Genomic DNA, 24875 nt, shown 5'->3' with positions numbered 1-24875 from the left:
CAATGCAATGTCACATAAAAATGTAATGGTACACATGCCAATGAAATGTACACATGAATGTAATGGTACACATGCTAATGAAATGTACACATATGAATGTAATGGAACACATGCCAATGCAATGTACACGTGAGTGTAATGGTACATATGCCAATGAAATGTACACATGCAAATGTAATGGTACACATGCCAATGCAATGTCACATTTAAATGTAATGGTACATATGCCAATGCAATGTCACATATGAATGTAATGGTACACATGCTAATGAAATGTACACATATAAATGTAATGGTACACATGCCAATGCAATGTACACATGAGTGTAATGGCACACATGCCAATGAAATGTACACATACAAATGTAATGGTACTTATGCCAATGCAATGTCACATATAAATGTAATGGTACATATGCCAATGCAATGTCACATATGAATGTAATGGTACACATGCTAATGAAATGTACACATATAAATGTAATGGTACACATGCCAATGCAATGTACACATGAGTGTAATGGCACACATGCCAATGAAATGTACACATACAAATGTAATGGTACTTATGCCAGTGCAATGTCACATATAAATGTAATGGTACACATGCCAATCAATGTCACATATGACTGTAATGATACACATGCCAATGCAATGTACACATATGAATGTAATGGTACACATGCCAATCAATGTCACATATGACTGTAATGGTACACATGCCAATGCAATGTACACATATGAATGTAATGGTACACATGCCAATGCAATGTACACATATGTATGTAATGGTACACATGCTAATGCAATGTACACATATGAATGTAATGGTACACATGCCAATGCAATGTACACATATAAATGTAATGGTACACATGTCAATGCAATGTCACAAATAAATGTAATGGTATACATGCCAATGCAATGTACACATATGAATGTAATGGTACACATGCCAATGCAATGTTCACATATGAATGTAATGGTACACATGCCAATGAACTGTATACATGTCAATTTACTTGTTTATTTGTCAATGTTTGCATTTCTGTCAAGTTGTACATTCATGATAGTAATTTCATATTGACCTGTATTTATTGTTCGAGGTGTGCTCGGATTACGGGACACAAACAATGCACCATTCGGAGCTCCTCAGTCATTTTCAATCAAAATCAACCTCAGATGTTCATGTATGCCGGTATATCATTAGAAATAATTCATAAAATTTTAAATAATATTATTTATTTATTTTTGTGTTTTAACTAGGGATGCAAACGAATGGCAAAATCGATATTCGAATATTCGGTAATTCTTTCGATCGAATATTCGATAAAAATTGAATCTTTAAAAAGTTATAGTTATCTATTAATTTTAGTTATAAACCACGATACCCTTTTCTTTATCTGTCGAATGTTTCTAGTGTTATCGTAATACAATACAATACATAGCAGCGTGTCGAATATTATTACATCGACATATGAAATACATATCTTGCACATAACAAGCACATAACAAGCACATACAATTCAATGAAATCACTCATCAATAAAATCATCACATATGATGGCCTTGTTCTTATTCAGAAATATTATCTTATCAACAAGATCACATGACAGTCTGTTTCTAAGTTTGTTAACAATGAGTCCGGCGCAGGAGAAAATTCTTTCTGATGGCACAGACGTCGCAGGTATCACAAGCAGTTGGCGAGCATCATGTGCAACGCGAGGAAAGCGTCCATCGTTCTTTTTCCATCATGCAAGTGGAGTGGCCTCCTCGTCCGAAGGTTCGTGCCGGTACCGACGCAGCTCGTCGTTAGCCGTCTTGGTCGTCTTTGGAACCATGAAGCTAAGACGGGGTCGTTTGGAGGGTGTTGACGCACTCTCGTCGGGGTTGGCAACCGAAATGGAACATCGTCCAATCTACTCTCGAGCGCGTCTTCCGTGTAGCGCCGCTGTTCCGTTGACAGGAAGTCCAGGTCTTTGTAGCGGGGGTCCAATAGAGCGGCAAGGACTAGGGTGGATGTGGCGGTGGCATCGTTCGAAGGTCGGAAGCGGCGACGAAGCTCAGCAGCAATAACAACCTTCACTTCCTTGACGACATGGGAATCAGCCTCGCATGCACGGAGTGTGTTGTCCAAAAGACTTGTCACGATGAGATAAACTTCACTGCATGACACGTTCTTCTCCGTTGACATATACGAAGTCGTCTCAGTCAAATGACTGAGTACGTCACTCAGCTCGGAGACGACGGTCCACTCGCCGTCGATTAGTCGTCGTGCCCATGTACGACAACCTCACACTGCATAGTTTGCACGTGACAGATTTCTTGTCAACAGAGCGCGTGAAATAAGTCCATACTTCAGATGTGGCTGGCATCTTTTACGTTGTTAAGAAATACAAATCTAATATATAATAATAATAATAAGTTTAACTTATAATGTTTTGCGAACATATATTCTGAAGGAATGAAGTGGTATCTACTTTCAGCGTATAATATAAATCACCGATTTGAGCAATATTGCTCAGCTTAATTGGCAGGCAAACTGACAAGAGGGTGTGAAGGCCGCTTCCTTAAATTCTTAATTGGCATGGTCATTTAAAAGAACTGAAAATCAATTAAACTTGTTTGATGTTACTTCCTAATAGCCAGTTATTTTACAATTATGGACACTGTTTATAGTACCCTACGATCGATCCCTAATTGACACATGACGCACACTCGATTGTCATCTCGTTAACGCCTCAGGCACAAGATGCGTATTGTTGTAAAAACAAGACAATATAATTTTAAACACAACAACTGCCCTAAAGACTCAAGGTTTATATCATTATTTTTTGAAAAAAATATTCGAATATTCGAATACCGATTTTAACATTCGAATACTAAACGTTCGATCGAATATTCGTTTGCATCCCTAGTTTTAACGTGTTTTTGTATATATATGTTTGAATTTATTGTTGGTGTCATGTAACTGCTAATTTGAAATGACTAAGTGATTTACTTACAGTTTAGTTAAATGTAAAGATTTCTGCATTGTAAACCATCAACATACATCCGCAGTTGTTTTTGATGGGCAATGGCGCAGAGTTTCGAATGACAATGCACATTAAAACATATGAGTTGATACTGATCCTGACATATTTTCCCGCGTGTACAGTATAAGGCAATTACATCTCGCTTATTACTTGGTTGAAGTGGCTCAAACTTCTCGGTGTACTAGTACCAAATACATTACATAAATGTAAACCAGATCAGTACAGGTTCTCTTGCACCCCTCTTGCACCGTATATCCACCCACCCCGGAACTAGCACCTTATATCCTCCCCCCCCCCCAAATTAGTAGCACCTTATATCCTCCACCCCCCAAATTAGCACCTTATATCCCCCCCTCAAATTAGCACCTTATATCCTCCACCCCCGAAATTAGCATCTCATATCCTCCACCCCCCAAATTAGTACCTTATATTCCCCACCCCTAAAATTAGCACCTTATATCCTCCACCACCCAAATTAGTTTTTAAAATAGTAGAGGTACACATAAAGAGGTGCACCTCTTACACTAGATTGCACATTTATTTTCTGATTTACATCTTGTACTGTTAACATTTTATGTAACATAACTTCCATGAATGGTCAGCTTATTATGCATGGCAATGTAGTTTGCCAAACTCCTGGCAGTGTTACCTCCCATACAGTGCAGTAATCAAACTCCGCGCAGTGTTACTTCCCTTGCAGTACAGTAATCACTGCCTTCACAAATATCACGTGATGATAGATAAAACGGCACGTGATTGCAATTTACAAAATGGACGGAACACCTTTAAAAGAAATTCCAGCAACATGTTTCATTTCAATTTGTTTCATTTTCGATTTGTTTTGGTTTTGCTTGCAATCCTGGTTCAAAACGTTCGATACATGTCTGAATAGCTAACAACACATCCATGTTGATATTGTAATTTGTAAATCCTACTTTCAATTTGAAAAAAGACCGAACATTTCCGAATGTTTTTTTTAATTGTTATTTTTTTATAAAACATATTATGCCTATCAACTGGCGTAAAGTAATTATTTAAGAAAGGATATAAGAATAAATATATATGATTAAAAAAAATGCCATTAAAAGTTTTCATCCAATTTTGGATGAAAATCCATTCGGAGCTCCTCGGCCATTTTTTCAAAAACAACCTCGGATGTATATGGACGGTTTACATACTTAAAAAGTGGTACGTTTAAGTCCGCTGCAAATAGATCGCGTAGTAATCTTATTTAGTAGTTAAAATTTATGACTTAACTCTTGGGAATCGTAATTATGTTTGCAATAATACACTTCACTGGCAATCAGTTTAAACTGAGAGCAATGAATACAACTCTTAAACACAACATTTAATTAATGCTTTTATTCAAAAAAAATCGGACTACTTCAATAGATGTACCGGCATACATCCGAGGTTGTTTTTGAAAAAATGGCCGAGGAGTTCCGAATGGATGAAAATCTTGTGGTGGCAGTGTTACTGTACTATTTACAAAGGGAAGTAACCCTGCGCGGAGTTTGTGCAGTAATCACTGCCACCATGCGAATCACATGACCATTAATAGATATCACGTGATACATCGGTAAATATTTGTTTTCGTATTTCAACCTCAAATGCTTTATTCACCTGGAATAATTGAAATTTTAAAATAAATAAATAAAAAATAAATCTTTTTTTAGCTAAAATCTAGCTATACTTGCTAATGGTGGTAGAGATCTATTTTGCTCGTCAGGGGAGATCACTGCGTAGGAGATTGGTCGTTGGCAGTATATCACATTTAATCTATTATATTGTTTGGATATTTTGTCTGCTCACATATTTAACATACACATATGGTTTTATTCAGTTCACTTTTAAAACTATTAATTCTATACACAGAAAATATTATCACACTTATTATATTCTTAGTATTATTCTTAGTATTTATAAACAAATACTGCCTTGGTGGGGAGTAAAATTTACCAAGCTATCTATTAAAGATGCACTCTTACTTATGAGACGATAGTTGATCACTGTAAACCTTTTAGGACACGCCAGTCATAAAATACTTATGCGTTTTCATCTATTAAATACACAGTTACAATCTTGTTATCAGTAATTAATATTTTCCATAAATGCATTATTAAGTACGGTAAGGAGTATTAAAAATGTTTATCATTCAAAATTTATGTTTGTTATACATGTGTATGTATTGATTTTAAATACAAGTATCACTTTAAAGGAACTCACTCACAGGTTGTATCTTTGCAACGATTTTAACGATTTAAAACTTTGAAATGGAGTTATTTGACTTACTTTTATGAAGATATCTTAACACCAAACAGCAACTGTCAGTTTCTGATTTGTCATTCAAAGCATTTAAAATAATTTGATATTCAATGACTTTACTAATCCTATACACCGTCACTGGATGTGATCTTATCACTTTTATTGGGGTGTGAATGACAAACCAAGTTTTGGTATTGCAATTTTTACTAACTTGAACGTTTTGGATCGGAAACAAAATTTTTTTTTTTTAAATCAGACCGATTTCTTAACCATTATCTGTTCATGAAATCGGGCCGGCGTGGTCAAAATCGGTCCAGACCGGCAAATTGTCTGTTTTTAGAAGCCAAACTGTAAAGCAACAAAGTATTTTCTATCACATTTTTATTAATTATAAATGTTTAATGGTTACTAACAAACATGAATAAAACATGAACAAGTCCCTTTAAAATGAATTTGTTGTACTAATACTTATTTATCAATGCTTATTGTAATATAATTCTGCCTCAAATATATAAATGCATTTTTTACATTGGTTTTGTTATGCATATCACTACACACTGATAACATTTTTTTTTGCAAAATATTTTCTGGCCCCAATTTCTCGAAACTTCTTAAGTCCATCATAACAGGATTAAGCTAAACTCATTATTTTTGTTTTTCAATAATTTGTAAAATAATAACTTCTCTAAGACTTTTAATATTTTAGATAGGAATTATCTATATGTTGATTACATAAGACCATTTTTCATTTATCAAAATTCAATTTAAGTATGTATTTCGGCTAATTGAAATAAGCTACTTAAGCCTGTTAAGCTTAAGAAGTTTCGAGAAACTGGGGACAGCTTATTAAATCAGCTATAAACCAAATGGATTCATATCTGTTAAATGATAATAAAAATAATAATCAATAATGAACTCTTGATGAAAGAAATGGGCTGTATATAATTGTAAATAAAGCTAGATTCGTTTGCAGATCTATTCGATTCGCCTTCTTTGGTAGCACAAAATGGAATATATTTCTCAACAATTTATCTCCTCATGATAGCTTTTATGAATAATTATTTGTCGATGCATACATCAGCAGACACTTATAAAACATTTTCAAAATCCACAACATGAAATAAAAATCCACAAGATGAAATTAAAATAACAACATAAAATAAAAATCCACAAAACTTAATAAAAATCCACAATGTGAAACCGAAATCCACAGTATGAAACAGTTTTTTTCAATCACCACGAAGAATTGTCTGTCTACAGCGCACTCCAATCCTGGGTACCCCACCACGCCATAATCTCCCATGATCCATCTTTCACTGCATGCCCTCCAGCGTGCCTGGAACAAATTGAATACATGCTCTAGTTTACGGTAAAACATTATGATAACACATTGCGTATCATCAGCAAGCACCATTTACTAGGATCCACCCATGCCGCCACCCCGATATGAGACGGATGAAACAAAAGTCATGTAATCCACCAGTCAATTGTAACCACGGTCCCCCCAGGTATACCGAAGATAGTGGGGGAAATTGGCCGTGTTTTTACCTTCCAGTTAGCCCTGCAGTGCCAAGTGACTGCGGTGGTTTTATTTTCGTGCCAATAACAGCAGAGAATGGGCCTTACCTAGGATGCCCCTGGGGTGCGGGTGCTTTTGGCAGGGATTTTACCAGCAGTTTGTCCCCGCAGGGCAGAGATTTTACCGGGGATTGGCTGGAAAGTCAAAGTCCCCGCTATTCCCCGGACCTGGAGGGGCCGTGGTTACAATTTACAGGTACATAAATGTGGGACTGATGTAATAAGTACAAGTCTGACTGATGTTACATGTTAACATGGAACTTGTGTCACATGTAAACTTGAGTTTTGTGTAACATGCTAACAAGAGACTGGCTAGTATTTGATTAAGATATTTATACTGTCACATCTTTTATTTGTAGATTTGACACTTATGCTGCCGCATAAAAGTTTGAAACATGTTTAACATTTCAGTCAAATACTGTATGTTGAATATTCCTGAATCAGACTATTCTTTCTGATTGTTTTATAGCCTCGCCTATAAAAACCTACTTTAAGGTTAATAATCGGGACCCAATTTTCCCGTCTAACAGTCTTATAATCAAGGAAATACGGTTACCACAGAATCATGCTGGAGGCAGATTTGAGATTTGTCTTAACATGAGAATCATGCCATATGCACTAACATTATAAACAAACAGTTAGACTTATGATCCAAGTAAACCATTGATATTACTAACCTGTCAATTTGAAACCATCTCCGTCAGTTCCATACACTGCATACATTTCATTATCTGTCTCCCCTCGGTAATCAGCATATGGAAAACTGATGGACGTCAGATATCTGATAAAGACATTCAAGTAAAGGTCAATTGGTTTCATTTGAGGTCAGATATCTTTTAAGGGCCATTGAGTATTATCTGAGGTCAGATATCTAATTAAGGCTATTTTGTATTACCGTATCTGCGGTCAGATATCTGATTCAGGCCATTTAGTATTAGATATCTGATTCAGGCCATTTAGTATTACCGTATCTGAGGTCAGATATCTGATTCAGGCCATTTAGTATTAGATATCTGATTCAGGCCATTTAGTATTACCGTATCTGAGGTCAGATATCTGATTCAGGCCATTTAGTATTAGATATCTGATTCAGGCCATTTAGTATTACCGTATCTGAGGTCAGATATCTGATTCAGGCTATTTAGTATTACCGTATCTGAGGTCAGATATCTGATTCAGGCTATTTAGTATTACCATATCTGAGGTCAGATATCTGATTCAGGCCATTTAGTATTAGATATCTGATTCAGGCCATTTAGTATTAGATATCTGATTCAGGCAATTGAGTATTATCTGAGGTAATCTGAAAAAAACATCCAAGTAAAAAGGTTGTTTACAAATTTGTCAAAAGAATTCAGAAACAGAAAATGTATTCTTAACTGTAACAAGAGTACCACAAGCGGATGCGAGCGCTCATCTGTTTTTCTCAGTCAATTAGGGGACATAGCACAACAATTATTAAATCCAGAGTTATGGACCTTGATTAATTCCAAATATATGTTTATTATCACTGGTAATATGTGTACTAAGTCTCATATAAATGTCTAGGACGGTCTGTGTAATGTAGGCCCACAAGGTCATTTTGTTTGGCGCAAAGACTCAATTGTTATGGCAATAACACGAAAAAACATACAAGTTAAATATTTATTCGTTCAGAAAAAAGTTATCAATTCTAGTACAGTCGAACCCCGTTGGCTTGAATATGCTTGGCTTAATTTTCTCGTTGGCTAAACTGGATGTAAATTTCTTTCTTCTGAAGGAAAGCGTTACCTTTTGGCTCGAATTTCCTTAGGCTCAAGGTATTTTTGCCGGTCTCTGCAAGCTGGTGCCAACAGGGTTTGACTGTATGTAACTTTTAACTATATAGTTGCTATTATTTATGTTAAAGCTGCACTCTCACAGATTTACCGTTTTTACAACTTTTTTATTTTTTGTCTTGGAAAGAGGAAATTTTTGTGTGAATATCTGCAAACTAATGATAAATGATTACTGACAAAAGATCAGAGTGCAGATTTGCACATTTACGTTAAAAAATAAATGTGTTATGGCTTAAACCACTACATGCATAAAACATGATTTTTTGAACTGAAATATGAAATTCTGCGATCTAATTTTATGTCAGCAGTCTTATATCATGGTTTCCATGGATTTTCGCAAAAATTGGCTCGTTCCAAGACAAAAAATAAAAAAGTGCAGCTTTAAGCCTGACCCTGGTAATGTCTGTAGCTCAGCTAGCTCCTCATTGGCCAAAATATCCCATGTGACCCCATCATCTTCACTGAGGAGGTAGGAACTGTTGTCATGTGACACGGCAATAATGTAACTGGTATTTGTTACTACAGCAACGATATTTCCAATGTTATCGTCAAGTGCTGTAAAATTTAAAATGTCTGATATAAGTGTAACTCATACTATTTCTTGAAAACAGAAATTGTTTCTAAACTGATTTAATTATATTTGATTATTTGAAATTGAATAATAAATGAAATCACACAAATAAGTAATATTTCTAAACGTTTATGTCTTGAAGTTTTGTCATTACATCTTTAAAATTTGCATTTTATAATTAACAACAAGACAGACTACTTACGCTGCCATGATGTCCCTGCATCATCTGATTTTGAGCAAACAACATCACCGCTGAAGACAAAACAAACATATAGATTACAATGGTAAACCTATCAAATATATAAAGGTAACATAATAAACAACGTTTACAACAAAATATATCATATGTTTAAAATACAAATTCAATTTTTTCAACTTATTCAAACTCAAAACCAAGTCGAAGTCTTAGCAAATTACCCTTTTCTGCATTCACTTCTCTGACTATCAAACAAACAACACTCAAATGTTAATCTTTAAAAGGCAGATTAGCTTGAATTCAATCTTCTTCAATACTTAAATTTGATTTATTTTTCTTCACTTACTCGACCTCGCTAGCTCCACAGACTAAGATGGTTCCTGTGTCCGTGTTCACCACGTAACTCTGCTCTGGAAGTGGGCTGGTGTTTGACGTCACGCTTGAACAGTCATCTGTGAAAAGTAAAAAGTACCGGTATCATCAATAATTCGTTTCAAAGTAAATATCTTAGATATGCTTTATAAATGGCCATGCCTTTGTGAAACTAGGTATTAATTTGTACTTATGTACTATTGTTTGCATTGGAAGGTTTTTTCCAGCAATGAATGATCGTGGCTTTTGCTCAGCCCAAATAAACCAATAGTGGGAAGACCTGCAGGTCTGCCACACGGAAAATATACATTGATTACCAGATTATTTTTAGGAGTTTTAATGCCTGGTACGACCCCGATCCTTGGAAATTCGACAAATATTTTGGGATTTAGAGATAAAATTTCGGTCTGCTAAGATCCCTAATGTGTACTAGCTGCACCCGCTATGAGGCAAACATTGATTGTCAAGCCGTGAAGGAGACACAATTTCTAGGCAATATTAAAAAAGAAGACTTTTTACTTTCATATCATCCCTCAGTGTGTATTCTTACATGCACTCGTCGTTGACTTGACACCCAGTACCTCCAAACGTAGCCCCACAGTGCATCGTACGTCAGTGGAGACCACACGTATGTAGCGCGCAGAAAAACGCTCCTTCTCCAATAGGGTGACATCGTAAACATCATTTCTGTTCGCATTTCCAGGAACTGAGAGGGTAAATGACTGCAAAAAATAATAATTAATTATTAAAGCTAGAGTTATGGGCCTTGTTTTACATGTTCGCCACTTGTAACATAATGTACAAAGTTGCATGAACATATATTTAATGTTGTTTTTTTTAAGTTATGGACAGTGTTAAAGTTTTGGCATTACAATGATGCCAATGACATATTGGGCTAAAACAAAACCATACTCATCCTTTCATTAGAAAAATAATACAACTTAAGCTGAAGTGTTTGTAAACCCAAGATAATATTATACAATTAATTAAGTATTGATCAGAATTCCATATATGATTAATTGTAAAAAATAGTTGATAGTAAAATTTTGTCCAATTCCCAACACAAATTCTTACCTTTAATGATGATGATGATGATGATGATAAGCCTTGAAAATGATTTTTTTTATTGTGTTGTGAATCACAAAATTATCATTTTAACCAAACAAACCTTGGGGGTGACGCCATCCATTTCAGTGATGTCGTACCAAGCATAACCGTTCAAACTGTACTTCACGGTAAATGAGGAAACAACATCCTGGGCGTCATCATTGCTCGACTGGAGCTTGAATCCGGTAACATACGTGTCGGAACCAAAATCCACCTGCAAATTAAAGCAAAGGCTAAAGGTGTAATTTGGAATTCACATAAATATTCACATTTACATGGTTTTCCCTTGCTGGTATCAAGTCAAGGGGCGGTTCTGGGTTTCGACGTTAGAGGGGGCATAACTTAGGGGCGTAACCTTTTGACTTGCTCCCCTCCCTCAGAACCGAAATTTATTTGGTTTAAAGTGTTAGCAGGAGGGTTTGTGGGTACTCCCCCAAGAAAATGTTAACAATTTCTAGAATGAAATGGTGCATTTTATTACTTTTTCAATGGAAAAATGGCTAAGGTGTTCTAAATACTGAGAAGGATTTGACCTTGATATGCTTACTTGAACTGATGTACATTCGCTGAAGTGGAGATATAATAAAACACTAACCTGAAGCCACTCACTTCCACAAAATGGCTCCCCACGAACAGATGGTTTCCAGCCAATTCCAGTGATGAGGCGGCCGCTAGAAGGAGTGTTGGGGTCTAGATAGGAGGAGGCGGTCATCTGACAGTCCAGTACTGCCCCTGATTGTAGCCCTAGGACATCAGGTAGCTCTGTGAATACAAATAAGGAGGGTCAGTGTTAGACTGGAGTTAAGGATGCCAGTAAAGGACATCTTGGGGTTTAGATATGTATCCCTAGGGTACTCAGCTGACAGTTGCTCTGTGAATTAAACAGCTCATGAAATCAATAATATAATGTGTTATACAGAAACATTTTGCTTCAAATTAAAGCACTGCAAGTACTGAAAAGCAGGATGCATAAAAAATGTCTGACACCATAATATTTTTTTCTTTATAACTTAATATTTTAGTTGCATAGGTTTTAGAATAGGTTATAGTTCATGTATTATAAATTGAACAAAAATATTCAAAGTTTTAGTATAAACATTTTTTTATTTTTTTTACCAATTAACTATAAAAACGGTAGTGTCGGCGCCTTTTTCGAAGGTAGGGTTGGGAAACCTGAACCAAATATATTATTTTCAGGCCAAACTTCTAGCTTATCTTTGAAACTCAGGCAAGTCAATCATAAAAAAGTGATGGCCAAATTCATGGCTCAGTAGCGTACACCTATAACCATTTGAGTGCTTAAAACACTTGACTCTGATCAGCCTGTTTGAAAAATGCTATAAATGAACATAATGTATTTGTATATATCATGATAATAATAATAATAATAATAATAATAATAATAACTTTATTTATAGAAGGTAACACATTAAGACATACATTAGGCATCATATTATGAAAAACATAACACACGTCTTATTTACAATGCGGCCTTCTGAAAGAACATACACAGACACACACACACACACACTAAATAAGATGTGATGCAAATAATTAATACTCAAAACACAAATGTGAAAAACAGATTTTGAACAATACCGCAAAAATACATATTGTTAAAAGATGATAAAGATGGCTTTAGATGTATTTTAAGGTTAATCTTTAATAAATGGACAAAAAATACCTACATCATTTGATCATAGTTTTTATTAAATGATTAAAAGAAATACACTCACCCGTATCAAATCCAAACTCGTTCACAAGTATGTCAGTGTAAATAACTCCTGTGGCAGCCCGGTCTGCCCGAACAGCACCTCGATATGTAAGGTCTACAGGAATAACTGTCTCCACGTTGGTAGAACCAATCGGTATCTTCCGGTTTGGGTCAAGCATGAGCATGATGGAAAACGTTACGACATCGGTAAAGTCTATCTCCCAAATCTGCAAAAATAGATATCAGCTCGAGAAATAGTTACCATTGTAATTAGAATTTCAGCTTGACAAATATTTTGTTACCTAAATTTCAGATCGAGAAAAAAATTGTAATTTGAATTTCTGCTCAAGAAAAAGTTTGTAATTTGAATTTCAGCTTGAGAAAGCTTTTGTAATTTGCTTTTTATCTAGAGAAATAGTTTGAATTTAACCTTCAGCTGAGCTGAGCTTGTAATTTGAACTTTAGACTTAAAGGCTCAAAAGTAAGGTTTTTTTCGTAATTCAAATTTCACTTTAAGAAAATAAGTTGTAATTTGTACTTCAGCTTTAGATTAAGTTTATTATCTGAGTTTCAACTCCAGAAAAAGTTTTCAATTTTAATTTTTATCTACTTGATAAGAAAATTTATAATGAAGATTTGTATTTTAAACACTGCAGACTTCTCATTATAATCTTTCTTTTTTTAATAAAGACTACACATTGTGAAATTGATTTTCAAAACATAAAAAATCATTTTATTATTAATACAATTTTCCAATTCATTCCTAAATACAAATACTGTTTTGTAAGTTTTGTACACTATATAGCTTGAATGTGTGCAAACTTATTTATATTATTAATTTAAGTGCTTTAATAAGACCAGGCCCCAATTTCTCGAAACTTCTTAAGCTTAACAGGCTTAAGTCGCTTATTTCAATTAGCCAAAATACATACTTTAATTGAGTTTTGATAAATGAAAAATGGTTTAATGTAATTAACATATAGATAATTCCTATCTAAAGTATAAAAAACTTTCAAAGAAGTAAATATCATACAAATTAATTAAAAACAAAAATAGTGAGTTTAGCTTAATCCTGTTATAAGGGACTTAAGAAGTTTCGAGAAATTGGGGCCAGGTCCCAGTATCACGAAAAAACTTAAGTCAAATCTCAATCTCAACTAATTTTTCCACATTACAGTATGACATTATTAAAAATTACTAATGTTTTACTATTTTTAAAAAGCACATTCTCACATGCATTATGTTGATTAACATTTTTGTTCAATATTCTAAAAAAATATATTTTTATAGCACAAAATGTACTTGAGTAAAACTCAAAAATAATAAATTTGACTCAAGTACAATTCTTGCTCTCCTTTTTTTTCTATAAAATATTGAGCATTTTTTTTTAATAAAAATTATGAAAGAGAGAATGCAATTTTAAAAAGGAAAAACATTTACAATTTTGAATTATATGATGCTGTAATTTGATAAAAAGAGTTGAGACTGAGATTAATATTTGACTTGAGTATTTTCGTGATAATGGGGCCAGGCCTTAGTATCACAAAAATACTCAAGTCAAATCTAAATCTCAGACTTTTTGCCACATAACATTAAAAGTTATTAAAATTATACATGTTTTTAAACCTTTAAAAAGAGTTTATCTCTTAGAATACAATGTATGTTGATTAAAAACTTTGGTCAAGATTCCAAAGAAAAAAGATTCTACAGCATAAAATATCATCAAGTACAACTCAATGTTTTTTTAACAATTACTCAAAAACAGTTTTTGGTTGCAGAATATTTTTTCTTTGAAATATTGACAAAAGTTTTTATCAACACATTCTATGAAGAAATATGTTTTTAAAACGAGTAACAACATACAATATTTTGAATCAGACAATGTTTTTATATTGTAAAATGAGCTGAGATAAATATTGAGATTTTACTTAAGTATTTTAGTGATATTGGGTCCAGAACTAAATGTCAATGATGGATCACAAACTTACAGATAATTTAAGACCAGGTTCCGGCAAATAGGTAATGACGTTGGCGTCGGCAGTGGTGACATTCGGAAGCTCGCTCAAGCCAATGTAATATGGTGTCATAATGTGCAGTGCCACATCTAGTGCATGTGCGGTCGATGTGTTCGTCAGACGCAGTGAGACACTACATGTGACATTGTCACTGAAACAGTAAACAAAGAACGTTGACATTACAATATCTGTAAATGTTTTTCACTCCTACTAAGGGAGCTACATTTGAACTGCATAAACTGCCTTAATGTTCACCTGATACTAGTTTATGCACCTTTTGAGACCTGATTATAATTCAAATGAAAGAAGAATGATAACTAAAATCTATTTTTTACTATCACCCTATTGGGATTTTTTTTTATCTTCTAGTGAATGCGTAAAGCCAAAATATTGACGTATACCCTAAACAGAATATTTTCTCACTCTAACATTCATTTACAGTCTTGACAGCTACATGTATGTTGTATATTGTAGCTAAATGTATAAGATGTTTCCCTTGAAGCAATATCTTGAATCTTTTTTTTAATTATGGCAACAAGAACCCTGAGGCTATCACAATATGGGAACTATTTTCCTTCGAAAAAGAGAAGATCTAAAAATCTACAAAATATTATGTTTACCCTGGAATCTTCTCCCAATGACTAAATTGTTCCATAGCAAAGTCAAAAATTAGCTCTGGTGTCTCAGTCCCACTAACTTGAACCTGGACATATGATTGGCTAGTATATGAGACTCCTGATTGGCCGGTCAATGTTGTCTCTATGGCAACCAGAGCACCTTGCACATTCATCACATGATCAGTAATTTGAACAGAAATGATGAAATCAATCTCTTCTTCCATTGTGTCATTGGATGGAAGCAGAAAAGAGCTCCTTGCCGCAAAATCTAGAAAAGAACAAATATAAAGGATGACTTTTTACATTTAAACAAACAAAAATGGTTCTGTTGTGACACAAATATAATAAAAAAAAACATGCCAAATTTGAATTTAGAATTTCTGCTATTTATCAAAAGAAATTCCCAATACTTCAACAAAATGTTTTATTTTGAGCCTTGTGTAAAAACATGTTACTACAGTTTTTCATTTTTAAAATTTGAAAAGAACATTTGGAAAAAAAACCCAGACTTAATGTCATTGAGAAATAAATGAATATTAGCTGTAAGAATCACTGAAAAAAAGCAACAACCAGGGCATACATGTAAGATGTAAGTGAAAAAAATTCCCCCTCCCCCCAAAAAACAAGAGGCCCAAAAGGGCCTATGCTCTACTGGCATGGCTTTTGTGGTCATATCAATCTACAGCATGAATGTATGGGTAAAAGGCAACAGACATATAGTTTATGTTTTGTGTTTGGGTTACCTGAAAACGTAGCACGTTCAACATCTGAGCCCAGAGAGTATTGTTAGCAGATTAGTTGCATGAACTATTTTAATATGTGCCAAGTAAAAGTCATCTGACAAAAAAAAAAATGCTTTCAAAACTGTACTCATAGTAAAAATTTCCGTAGTTTTAAAAGTTAAAAAAGTTGGTCAAAAGGTCAAAGTCAAGGGCATCCTAGGACAACATTGATCAATTTGAACAAACATTCACAATCAATTGTGCTGAAATGGATGCACGAACACACAAAAAGATTTTCAAACCTTTCCAGATTTATGTTTACCAAACCTGTGAACCCTGGGTGTGGCCAGTAATGACACCAGGTGCATAACTTAAACATTCACAACCAATTTTGTTAAGATGAATGCGCAAACTACAGAACTTAAAGCTAAAAAATGGCCTTTGGGCTTTCAACAAGAACAAGGCAGAGTAATTCACAAAATCAATTGCAGAAGCAAAAAGCAAATTATCTCTCAAAATCCTAGACTTGCAAATTGTCTCCCTTAACTCTAGACTTGAATTTACATGAATTTACATGGCTAAAAATAGAATTCGCTCATGCAGACCTGGCTAAAAATAGAAAGCATTTCTTTAAAACTTTCATGGCCCATAATCTATGGCATTTACGGGCAGATCTGGCTTGTTTTCGAAAGGAACCGAGCTCTAATGGATATCTAGATACTTACAAGTTTCATTGAGATACAATCAAAACTGAAGACTGTATCGTGTTCACAACCAATTGTTTACAGATGCACGTATGCACGACCGCACGGATGCACATACTAAGTACACATTACCATCGCATAAGCTCTTCAGGCCTTTGACCAGTAGAGCTAAAAATCAAACAAATCTGACTCTTTTCATCTAAAGCACCTTGTGAATAATATGTTTATCAAAATGCATTGATATTTTTTAGGCCAAACAAATACGGTACCTGGGTTAGTAACAGGTCCAAGGTCATAGGTCATGGTTATGACCTGGCTGTGTGACACATACTGCTGTGAGGTCAAGGTCAGAATTCTCCCTTCCATACATAAAAGGTTGGAACCAATCCTTGTGATTGCGACAGAATTAACGGTAGCTGAAATGTTTGAAAAGAAAAATGTTAAATTATACAACATCCTCCAGTTACTCTAGGCAAACAGATTATAGGCTGAAAATAGTACATGATTTATTTTTAAGGGACTCATTCAAAGTTTTCATGTTGACTTTTTTTTAATTGTTGAAATTGAGTTAATTTCTTTACTTTCATGAACATAGATCAAACAGCAACTGCCAGATACTCAATTGAACAGAATTTGGTAAATCCAAGCGTTAAGTAATTCAATTTTCAATAGTGTTGCTAAACCCTTTTTCGGCAAAATATAACATCCTTTGTCACATTTTCCAATAATTATTAAAAAATAGAGCTAATTTGAACTTTCATAGATATTTTAACATTGCAACAAGCATTTTGTTTTCATTTCACACAAAATAAAGAAATCGATGTCTGACCCTATGAAATGTGAACTGAAAAGGGGACACACTTGCATTTTTTATTCTAGCAATGATTTTTCAAACTTTGGTAATTATGCTGACTTTTTTTGAACAATCGGCAAAAACAATTAGGTAATTATAATAACATCCAAGTCATGGAATTCTTGTGTGTTTCTATAAGTAAAAGTGGACTAAAATTTACAAACATTGAAAATTTCAAATTGTTATATCACTTTTTGAAATAGTGCAATATATCTTTTTATCACACATTAATCTCTATAAATCACAGAAAAACAAATGAGGACATTACATGAGCAATCATTATACCCAGAAAGTATTGAACAAACTTTTTGAAAAATTGATAAAAACAACCCTAAGCGAGTTTTTATTAATATTAGTAAATGAGATTAATAAATTTCGTTTTAAAGTACCACTTTCGTGGTTTTCTATTTAATTCACCTTTTACCTTATACTAATTTTTTTATCTAAAGTGTTAATAACATAGTTTTTTTGCTATAAAGCGCATGTACTTAAGTAAACAATGTTATTAATTGATAACATTGCCCTAAAAGCAGCCTTTACCTTAATTTTCTTTCAGCACTTGTCCTTTTGGGCAAGTAATTGAAGAAAACCACTTGCCCAAACACAGTTTTACTTGCCCCAAATAACCAATTCATGCATAAATATCAGAAGCCAATATTTCAATATAATAATAACGATCAATCAGGATGTGTGAATTGTTGCTTAAGAAATTTTGAAAACAGGGATCTGAATTTCAGAAAAGTGCACTTGCCCATTCGGGCAACCACCTGGGAATTTTGACTTGTCCAAAACGGTATTTACTTGTCCCGGGCTTCGGGCAACCCAGTTTCGATGAAGACTGCTTAAAAGTGATTACACGGGTTAGAAATGTAAAAATATATAATTGCGCAACCTCATTTTAGATATAGATATAAATCTAAAAGCATGGATTTGTTTTTAAATTACCAAGTGCTGATCCACTGCTGACTGGGGTTGAAACTGTCACAAAATATGTATCAACAGTGGCCCGTATAACCGCAGTGACGTCAATCTCAGTTGTCTCGGAGATAAAGGCTGAAACCGTGGTGCTGTCATGGAAGTCAGCTCCGCCCATTGCCTGTGCATAATGCAGAAATATTTGTGTTTGTCTAGTCCTTTGTGTAGATTAAACTCGACGATCATATTGTATGACAGGCAGGGAGTTATGAAGTCATTGTTTATTGCCCTCCGATTGGAAAAGCGTGACATTTTCATGGAATTTGCTCAATGTGCCCTACTGCATTCATACCCTATACATGGAAAAAAAATCTCTCTTCTAACGATATATTTCTAGACTCAGACCAATGTAATTTTAATTGCAAATTTTAAAATCATATCATTCGACTAAATTAACGTTTTGTTAAAAAAAGGTAGTTCCACTCTGAAATCTGAATACCAACCGGCGTGATGACGCTAAACAGAGAATGAATTTTCTATGGCTTTAGATGTGCGATTGACATACCAAGACTTGGTCGGGGTCCGCTGCAACAGTAAAAGGCAGCGTTTTGCGAACTTTGTCGCCCGTACTTCGGCGGTCATAATATACGTCAGCAGTAAATGTCAGGCTGTCACCGATGGCAGCTGGTGAGTTGTCTGGCAAGCACATTACAGCCTCAAGTTGAAACTGAAATTTGACATCACATTCAAATTAAACATATTGAACTCAGAGCATAGTTATGGGTACCTCCATCGGATAAAAATGTTGCTACTAAACCTCCAGTCAAAACTTATGGCTTATGTTGTGTACAAACTCAATCAAACAATTAAGTAAAAGGGATGTGTGCTATAATGGATACACCGATATTGAACAGAAAAGTGACATGTATCGATATATCTTCTTGCAAATGTATCATGTGGTGTCCAGTCCCTTTAAATTTTGTACACTTTAATGCTCATATGTATAGAGTTATTTTTCCAATATCATAAATAACAAATAATTGCACTGTTTCATTTTCATAGGACTTTTTTGATATAAAACAACTTACATAGTTTTCTGGGTCTCCCAAAACTGCAGCACTGTTCACATTTGGTACGGCATAGGTAACAGTCACTTTATTATTAAAAGATGAACTATCTGTTGACACGTAAGTCGCAGTAATGTTTTCATCACCACATAGATTAACACCGATATCCATAAACCTGACGTCACAAATACTTGCTTTGCCAGCATTCGTCTTCATAATGATGTCGAAAAACATGGCTTTTGTGGGCGGCACTTCGATGTCGAGAATCGCAATAATTGCAGAACCCTTAGCGATAGTGGACACTGAGGCAAATGCAGTCAAGGTGGTAGTGGGTACTGCTCCCTGTAACATGTGTGAAACAAAACATACTCTTGTTATCATGTAATAAATTAAATAAGAAAATATTAATGGGAATAATTTCCTTCAAGATGCTAACAAAACTTCTTTCATTATTTTATATATAACTATTATTCCTACATAATATGTAGGAATAATTGTTATGTATAAAATTAGTGTATGATTTATTAGGCCCTAGTATACTCTAGTTATCTCAACGGACATTTTACTTTTTTGTGTCAAAGGTCACTTTGACCATGAATTTTGACCTACTGATCTTAAAATGAATAGGGGTCATTTGCTGGTAATGAATAACCTCCCTACCAAGCTTGAGGAGCTAATAGGCCTAGGAGTTCTCTTATAACCGATCTGACAAGATATTGGGCCGACTGTTAAAGACATTATTTAAGATAATCATGTTGTTAACTGGATCATTGTTAACTTTCAAATTGTTAATACAATGTACTCTGAAAGTTTTATGGACATACATGTGATCTGGGGTACTTTTCACAAATTTTGAGTGAACTAATTCAGCTTTGCTTGTTTTCTTCTGTACACCATAAAAAAGTTCACCTTTAATAGTTAATAACAAGTCTGCTTACACCGTTGTTAACTTTAACAAACTTCTGAAAAATTGGCCCATGGTCTACCAACTGACACCACTATGTGCAGAGCGATATACTTCAATTATTTAAAGTGGGATAATTATAAAAAACATCAGAATTTATTTCCTTTCCATCAACGGTACAATAAACACAAAATTTGAACAGTGTACTCAGCTGGGTAAGAATTTGAGGAATTCAGAGAAACTCTGTCAAAGTAACCAATATCATAAATTGAATAGTAAATTAACATTTTTCATGGTCAAATGGTCAATTGTTTACTTTGACAAAAATTAAAACTGGTGACTTGACTTGGAAAGTCACCTTATCATTTTTCTAAATTGACTGAGCAATAAATGACCATTTGTTCATGGTCAAATGACTTTGACAGAGTAATTAAATGACCATTTGTTCATGCTCAGATGACCTTGTCAGAGTAAATGACCATTTGTTCATGCTCAAATGACCTTGTCAGAGTAAATGACCATTTGTTCATGGTCAAATGACCTTGTCAGAGTAAATGACCATTTGTTCATGCTCAAATGACCTTGTCAGAGTAAATGACCATTTGTTCATGCTCAAATGACCTTGTCAGAGTAAATGACCATTTGTTCATGGTCAAATGACCTTGTCAGAGTAAATGACCATTTGTTCATGCTCAAATGACCTTGTCAGAGTAAATGACCATTTGTTCATGCTCAAATGACCTTGTCAGAGTTAATGACCATTTGTTCATGCTAAATGACCTTGTCAAAGTTAATGACCATTTGTTCATGGTCAAATAACCTTGACAGAATAAATAACCATTTTTTCATGGTCAAATGACCTTGACAGAATAAATTACCATTTTTTCATGGTCAAATGACCTTGACAATATAAATTTAAGTAGGTACCGGTCTATCAAGATGATTGGTGTTGAGCGTAATGGGAGTACTGGAGGAGAGAGACAGTTTGTCATCCAGGAAGACATCAACCGTCAGGGTCAATATGTCACCAGACGTGACATATCCTGGCACACGTGCTGTGACCTCGAAGACCAGCGCTGTGTCCGTATCATCGAACCTAAACCCTGATAAATGGCAGTGGTGGTTAGTGTACTCTGATTTTGTGGTGTTACAATATTATACTATGTATAGGACCCTAGCATAGATAGGACGCAGGCAAAATCGGTAATTAGATTAAAGGGGTGAAAATAATGTTGGCGATTGATTTTAAGGGCGCTTTAGGCCCCCTGTTGGGTTCAAAGAGGGTGAAGCACCCTGCCGCAAAAAGCAAACCTGGCTTTATGGAAGCCATTTTGAGGGCTTCAAATTTAAAGCAAACTAGAGAACCAATACTAACAACAAATAAAGTAAGAACCAGACGCAACCATTTAACTTTTTATTACTAAATTCTGAAAATTATCACAGGCTTTGAGGTAGCTTTGTTTATTTATTTTTTGGTCTTTTATTTATTTATTTTATAAATATTTTTAACACTTTGAATATAGGTCTTTAGTGGCTGTGTTTTTTTAACTCTCCAGGCAAAATTATGGAAAGAGAAATGCGACAACAGACAGTATATCTGAAGGACTAAATACAATGCACATGTTATATAACATTTCACATTGTGAGGAGAACAAGTAAATGGATCACTCACCAGTGTTGATAACAGTCGGTAGAGAAAACACTCTGCTAGTTCCATTGGAATACTGCTCACTGGAGCTGGCCTCGAGACAAGCAAAGTTGGTACCTGTAATGACAATCTTCTATCACCAACTTAATCCAGTTACTCTCACATTACAAGATCACACTGTCTTTTAACATTATATATTAATTGTGCCAATGAGAGTGATAAATGACAAGTTGTAAAAAACAAAAGTATTTCACAGCCAATTATCAGAGGTGCAAAGAAAATGAGCTGTCAACACTTCCGTGGTGCAGTTGTTGCTCATAGCCTATAGCCTATTTTATTTGAAAATTTTATTAAACGGACATATTTCTAAAATCGGAGAATGTGGTACAGTGTAAGAACACTTTAACTGCAGTTTGACTATGATTTCATTTCAATATTGTGACAAAATTATGCGAACTTTGGTACCAGGAGCTTTTCTTCTGAGTTTGACTTGTGTATACTTTGAGATCTGCTAGTCTTTCAAGTACACTTTGTTGCTTACACACATGTTAAAAACATTCTGGTTCATGGAAATATAAATGTTATGACTAGTGCGTACACAAAAGAAGTGTCGACAGCTCATTTTCATAGCACCAGTGATAAGTGTTGGAGCTGGCACTTAGTGGGCGTACAATTGTAAAAAAAATATTTTTAAATTAACCTTTCCATTCTTTTCCTATTTTATTGATTTGTCTGAGACGATAATTGTACACTTACCGATAGTTGTGAGGGCAATATCACATGCTGGGTACTCATACGTTCCATTCACACTTGCACTTACCGATAGTTGTGAGGGCAATATCACATGCTGGGTACTCATACGTTCCATTCACACTTGCACTTACCAATAGTTGTGAGGGCAATATCACATGCTGGGTACTCATACGTTCCATTCACACTTGCACTTACCGATAGTTGTAGGGGAAAATCACATGCTGGGTACTCATACGTTCCATTCACACTTGCACTTACCAATAGTTGTGAGGGCAATATCACATGCTGGGTACTCATACGTTCCATTCACACTTGCACTTACCGATAGTTGTGAGGGCAATATCACATGCTGGGTACTCATACGTTCCATTCACACTTGCACTTACCAATAGTAATGTGAGGGCAATATCACATGCTGGGTACTCATATGTTCCATTCACACTTGCACTTACCAATAGTTGTGAGGGCAATATCACATGCTGGGTATTCATACGTTCCATTCACACTTGCGCTTACCAATAGTTGTGAGGGCAATATCACATGCTGGGTACTCATATGATCCATTCACACTTGCACTTACCAATAGTTGTGAGGGCAATATCACATGCTGGGTATTCATACGTTCCATTCACACTTGCGCTTACCAATAGTTGTCAGGGCAATATCACATGCTGGGTACTCATATGTTCCATTCACACTTGCACTTACCAATAGTTGTGAGGGCAATATCACATGCTGGGTATTCATACGTTCCATTCACACTTGCGCTTACCAATAGTTGTGAGGGCAATATCACATGCTGGGTACTCATACGTTCCATTCACACTTGCACTTACCGATAGTTGTGAGGGCAATATCACATGCTGGGTACTCGTACGTTCCATTCACACTTGCACTTACCGATAGTTGTGAGGGCAATATCACATGCTGGGTACTCATACGTTCCATTCACACTTGCACTTACCGATAGTTGTGAGGGCAATATCACATGCTGGGTACTCGTACGTTCCATTCACACTTGCACTTACCGATAGTTGTGAGGGCAATATCACATGCTGGGTACTCATACGTTCCATTCACACTTGCACTTACCGATAGTTGTGAGGGCAATATCACATGCTGGGTACTCATACATTCCATTCACACTTGCGCTTACCAATAGTTGTGAGGGCAATATCACATGCTGGGTACTCATACGTTCCATTCACACTTGCACTTACCGATAGTTGTGAGGGCAATATCACATGCTGGGTACTCATACGTTCCATTCACACTTGCACTTACCGATAGTTGTGAGGGCAATATCACATGCTGGGTACTCATACGTTCCATTCACACTTGCACTTACCAATAGTTGTGAGGGCAATATCACATGCTGGGTACTCATACATTCCATTCACACTTGCGCTTACCAATAGTTGTGAGGGCAATATCACATGCTGGGTACTCATACTTTCCATTCACACTTGCACTTACCGATAGTTGTGAGGGCAATATCACATGCTGGGTACTCATATGTTCCATTCACACGTGCCTCCAGACGAACTGCATTGTAGGCATCAACGACATTTAGCGTAGCAGTCCAGATATCTTTGTCACCGATCTTTACTGCCGCTGGACCTGTGACGACGACGTCAGGCTGCGTCATTGCCAGCTGTGAAGTGTAGAAATTTTGGGCATCATGTGATGTATCAAAAGTTATCAATATTTTTCCAATAGTTAACAAAATGCATCATTTATTCGCGAAGACTTTTTGATAATCTAAAATAAAGTAAATAAAAACGCAAGAGTACCACAAAGCTTTATTAAAAACATGACTCATCAATTCAAAGTTACAGCCATTACAGTCATATTTGTTATGTTCTGTCAATAGTAACATGTAATCCAAGTTTAATAGGAATACCTTGAATGGTTTTTAGTTATGGCCAAATGTTAAAAAAATACACAAGTCTAACTACTAACTCTTTTTAAAAAACCAACATCAATTCAGTCAATTTTAAGAAGTCAGAAGAACGTTGCTTA

General features: G+C 35.1%; 1 protein-coding gene across 1 annotated transcript; it reads right to left on the bottom strand.

Annotated features, from left to right (window-relative positions):
• Nucleotides 1-5307: 5307 nt before the first annotated feature.
• On the bottom strand, nucleotides 5308-19129 carry LOC128218506 (uncharacterized). The gene is made up of 14 exons (XM_052926178.1): nucleotides 19047-19129; nucleotides 18512-18662; nucleotides 16983-17129; nucleotides 15291-15555; nucleotides 14644-14821; nucleotides 12678-12882; nucleotides 11537-11703; nucleotides 11003-11155; nucleotides 10385-10556; nucleotides 9809-9914; nucleotides 9469-9518; nucleotides 9088-9250; nucleotides 7556-7659; nucleotides 5308-6636 (listed from the first exon to the last, which is right to left on the bottom strand). Exons 2-14 carry the CDS (start codon nucleotides 18657-18659, stop codon nucleotides 6614-6616), a joined length of 1881 nt encoding a protein of 626 aa, XP_052782138.1. The 5' UTR covers nucleotides 18660-18662; nucleotides 19047-19129; the 3' UTR covers nucleotides 5308-6613.
• Nucleotides 19130-24875: the final 5746 nt, after the last annotated feature.

The sequence above is a fragment of the Mya arenaria genome, chromosome 14 (genome assembly GCF_026914265.1).
Source record: "Mya arenaria isolate MELC-2E11 chromosome 14, ASM2691426v1".
Lineage (NCBI taxonomy): Eukaryota > Metazoa > Mollusca > Bivalvia > Myida > Myidae > Mya > Mya arenaria.
Note: the sequence above shows the minus strand (reverse complement) of the source record. Positions and strands in the feature narration are given on the sequence as shown.

Coding starts and splice junctions, on each gene's coding strand:
- LOC128218506 (XM_052926178.1), bottom strand. CDS start 18,659: ATGGGCGGAGCTGACTTCCATGACAGCACCACGGTTTCAGCCTTTATC. Junction 14,822..15,290: donor CATTGGGAGAAGATTCCAGG/GTAAACATAATA, acceptor TTACTGTTTCAG/TGACAATGTCACATGTAGTG. Junction 10,557..11,002: donor TGGATGGCGTCACCCCCAAG/GTTTGTTTGGTT, acceptor TATTTTTTGCAG/TCATTTACCCTCTCAGTTCC.